A 4,815-nucleotide genomic window follows, 5' to 3' on the forward strand; every position below is an offset into this window, starting at 1 on the left:
ACATTCTCCAAAGCGAATTTAAAAAAGAAAAAGTAAAAATGTTGTCGAACGATCTTATAACGTGTAAAGCAACAAGCGTTTTTCAAAGGGAAGAAAGATGGAAGAAATGTAGGAATAAATTCGAGAAGGATCTCTCTTTCTCTTTCTCTCTACAGATTCTTATTGATAACGCTAATTTCCTTTGTAATTTACAGGGCAGTGACAGATCCGAGGGATGGTAGAAGAGTGGCCTTGAAAAAACTGCCGAATGTCTTTCAGAGCCTCGTGAGCAGCAAACGAGTCTTCAGGGAGTTGAAGATGCTCTGCTTCTTCAAACACGAAAACGTAAGTTTGTTACATTTGTTTCGCAAAATAACGACGCTTTATAATTGTGAACGCGTTTTCACATTTAATTCTCTCACAACTTCTCGAGAACGATATCGATGAATATTAACATTGTTGAAAAACACGCTCACTCGTGTTAAATTATCCCCCGTTATATCCTTTTATGTTTTTGTTCTTCGTATTTCCTTCGACATTTTTATTCCAGTTCAGAGAAAGAATTTTTCGAACTTTGTTCTACAAATTTTATGCATTGGAAACATAGACTTAAACATAAACTTGAACGGGTCACTTTTTAAATTATATCTACGAGATATATACTTTTGTTCTTTTCTCTTTTCGGGCAAATTTGTGCTCGAAATTTTCCCCATGCAAATTTTATGCAAATATCGTTTGAACTTTAGAAATAAAGGAAAATTAAAATTCTTCCCTTTTACCTCTTCTAATTATCCAACTTCTAATTATTACAATAATGTACAATACTCTTCTTCTCTCGCGATTTATTAATAATCCACAACAGTATACAACTTTTAATCGGCATATAAATTTCACGTTCCAATCGATGCTCGATTTTCAAGCGTAACTTCTTGTTCAACTTCTTATTTTATTAAAAAAAAAATATTCAAGATGTTCGAACTCGACGCGGAAGAACAACTTCTCCTCGCTTAAAATCGATCTCGCGCCCTTCCTTCACCTCCGAGTTTGCCGATTTTCCATAACTCACTTATCTACTTCGTGGTTATCTGCGGAAAATACGGCGGGCATTTTGTTTTACGAGCCAGATAAACGCATTATCGTGCGGCCACTGGAGGAACGTGCCGATGTCTCGTTCGTGTTTTCGAATTCCATTAATTTTAAGCGTCGAGAAAAATGTCGATACGGAACGAAAGAAACCGACTGTTGTTTCAAAAATTTCATATTTTCGTGTTTATTACCTTATATTATTCGGCAATTTTTAAATAAGGAGTCGAAAGATTTTAAAATATGATATTATACTTCGATCAAATATCTGTTTGATAAAATGATCTGAGAGAGATAAAAATAAATGGATTCGTTATGGGGATGATGATGCACGAGTGAACAAGACGCGTGACTTTTAAATTACACGTTCCATTATGATCACAGTTTTTGCAAATTCCTCTTTCGAATTCGCCCATAATTTCGATCTTTTCTTTCTTTTTTTTCCAGGTTCTCTCGGCCCTGGACATCCTTCAACCACCTCATCTGGACTTCTTCCAAGAAATGTATCCTTTTCTATATATATATATGTATATACTTGACGAGAACACAAAGTTAAAAACAGGTTTGTCTTTTCGGAGAAGTCCGAAAACGCTGATTCTTTTACTCGTTGACTCGTGTTTCCGGGACTTTGTACTTGGCCTCCTCTATGGGAATAAATTCCAACCTCGAGACCAACCTCTTGCAAGAGGTATAAAGAATTTTACGTGGAAATATCGCGATTTTAACAGCGTTGTTCCAAGAAGATAAAAAATCCACGTTTTTTATTCCCTCTTTCTCTCATCTCCCCCCTCGAATTCTCGAAATCTATGTTTTCCCCTTGCTCGACGATTATATGGAAAAAAGAACATCAAATTTTAAATTTTCTATAGTTATATATACACCTTAAGAACAAATTTTTAAACATTTTTCTAAAACAATTCACGTCTCGAGACATTTCATTAATCCAAAATTTGCAAAAGAAATTGCAAAATCTAAACCTTCGACGACCAACCACTGAATATATATATATATATGACGTTTCTCTCGAACATCTGTTCTCCTCTCCATCCTCTCCCTTTGTCCACCATCGAGCACGAACGAACAGTAAAAAAAAAAAAAAAAAGAAAAAAAAATACGAGAAAAGGATACAAAGAATCGTTGGATGGTTCGATCACGCGAAGTCGACGATCCATCCGACTTGTCCACGGAGGATCTTCTTCTTCGACCACTTAACCCGTTCCTCGTCCATTTTTCAAGCATCGGCGGAAGCTGAGCGCACGCAACGCTCGTTCGAAGCGACGCGGAAACTTTTAATCGGGCCCACCACCACCGTGGCAGCCACCAATTAAAGCGTAGGAGGAGGAGGAATAGGTATCGTGATCGAGAGATCCTCGTCGATCCTGATCGGTCGATCGTCTTGAACCGACGTTTTCCACTTTCTTTTATATATATATGTTATTCAGACGGAAGTCTGTCTCTATTGTCCCAGTATATTCCCAGGGGAAGAGAGAGAGAGAGAGAGAGAGAGCGATATTAATTGTGAGAACAGAAGAGAAAAGGGGATTGGAATTGGAGGAATATTGTATAGGGACGATGGTGGAGATATAGAGATATAGATTTGACAAGTAGTTTTAGATTGGATATTGATTAAGGATAGTTAAGTGTGAGAAGTGGAGGATAAATTTCAAAAGTAGAAAGTATTTATCCCCAGATTTTGATTAAACGTTATTTTCTCAAACAATTATCATTATTACCCTCTAAATCTCAGAAGAAAGCAGAAATTATAATATCCAAACTAATGTGTAAGCAAACAATCGAGAAGTGGCGAGCAAACAACCCTTACCTAACCCCACGGTGTTCACGGATTAGCCTCTAAATCTTCGATCTCTGAAACAATTAGGCTTAAAAAAAAAACACGTTGAACAAGTTTCAAGATCGATCACCGTTCGCTTTCGTTGAAATTTACTGCGAAAAGGAGTGGCCGTTCAAAGTGCTCCGATTCCCGATGGCCGTCGCCGGACAGGAAGGTCTCGACTCCTTTCAGAAAACGAAATTAAGCCGAAACTTACGATGGGGGGGGACACGTGTAGACCGCGTAGGTAACCCAATAAATCTCGAGGCTCCGGTTCTCTCGCGTTACGAACGGCGGAAGATCAATAACTTCGTGGCGGCGTGCTCCGTCACGTTTCCACGACGAGGAGGAAGAAGAAGCTTAATTTCAAGGCGAAATCCTCGGCTCCGCCCACCTTTTCTTTTTCTTTTCGTTTGCAATCTCGATTGGAATAAAATATTGTCGACTGTAAAAAGAAATAGAATATTAGGTTTCAGAGGGTGTAATAAGAAAATTTTTAATTCGCGAGGATTAAAATACTGGAAAGTTAGGAGAGTTGAAGGAAACATTCAACATATTTTTCCATGACGGTGTAAAGTTAATCATTTTTAAAAATTTATATAATATTGGCAAATTTAAAGAAAGGATGGATATTCTCTCCGTGTCGATTTTAAATTACTTGTTTGAGTCGTACAGCTTTTCATTCTTCATCATTAGAATATCCTCTCAAATCGAATCCTGCTTCTTTACGCAATCGTTCAAACAAATATTCAGAATCAGAATTTCCTTAAATCTAAGAAAATTTCATCGAACTCCAGAGAGAGAGCACGATTCCTCCAGTTTTCCAATTATCGTCCAATCGAATGACAGTCGGCGAGCTCAAAGAAATCGGGCTCCCGAACAAGGAGGGGATCGAAAATGGTAGCAATAGTCCTCTTCGAATCTCCGTCACGTCCGTTCGAAATCCCTTCCGGTGGAGGAGACTTCCTCTCGGCGGGCCCAGCCAACCATCTTACGTAAGCGGCCGGTCGGTTACGTGCAGATTGCTCTCTCGCCGGTTACGTGGAGCACCGTTTTGTTCTCGGCTGTGCGCGCGTCACTTTTCGTTACGAGCGTGTTACGAAACCGCGGAGGTCACGAACGTGTCGCCTCGAACGTCTCCACGAGATGTTTCGAGAAATTCCGCTTGGGATCGATATAGAAACGAGAATATCCTCGAAGAATATTCCCTTCCTTTTTTTCTTTTCTTTTTTTCTTTCCAGAGAAATTGGCTCCAAGGATATTTCCTTCCCTCTCTTTTCGAATTTCGCGCCATTAAGGATGAAGGAAAGGTCTTATTTTTTTTATTTATATATATATATTTTGCAAAATGCAAATATAATTTGAGAGAGTCTTTGCTAGAGTCTTTCTGCGTGGGGGAGGAGGAGTAACTTTCACTCTCGACGCGCAATATCCATTAACGAAAAATAATTCTTGAAAGCAACTTTCGATAATTTTTACTTTCTTTCGCGCGTAAAAGGAATGAATTCTCGATATTTCGTTTTTCTCCGTAGAAAGAGAGAGAGAGAGAAAGAAGATTTCGATGACGAATAAATAGAATCTCGTTTAATATAATCTAAAAAGAAAAGTTACTCGCTTCGATCACGTAACGGTGGAAACTGTTCCAATCCAAACGCAGATTCAACTTTTCAACAAAATTCACCGATCGATAGATGGAATAGGAGTCGATGGGGGCGCCATCGAGAGCGGCCGAATGATCGATCGATCGATCGATCAACGCAACAGCGATAATCGATGCCTCTTTAAGCGAGACGAGATCGCTTAACGAACGAGTTACGAAAGTTAATCTGGGCGAAGGCAGTCGCGATAAATCGTTCTTTCTCTTCCTCTCCTTCTTCACACCTTCTTCTCTTTCTTATTTTTCCTTTTTTTTTTTTTTTTTT

General features: G+C 38.8%; 1 protein-coding gene across 1 annotated transcript in view; it reads left to right on the top strand.

The window, feature by feature from the left end:
- Window positions 1–97: 97 nt before the first annotated feature.
- The window catches only part of LOC102673009 (serine/threonine-protein kinase NLK), an 82,059-nt gene continuing 77,341 nt past the window's right edge, over window positions 98–4,815 (top strand). Inside the window, 3 exon segments of the mRNA XM_031515260.1 lie at window positions 98–108; window positions 195–324; window positions 1,510–1,565. Of these exon segments, the coding sequence (XP_031371120.1) occupies window positions 98–108; window positions 195–324; window positions 1,510–1,565 (197 nt within the window).

Source organism: Apis dorsata, unplaced genomic scaffold (genome assembly GCF_000469605.1).
Source record: "Apis dorsata unplaced genomic scaffold, Apis dorsata 1.3 scaffold_59, whole genome shotgun sequence".
NCBI classification, from domain to species: Eukaryota; Metazoa; Arthropoda; class Insecta; order Hymenoptera; family Apidae; genus Apis; species Apis dorsata.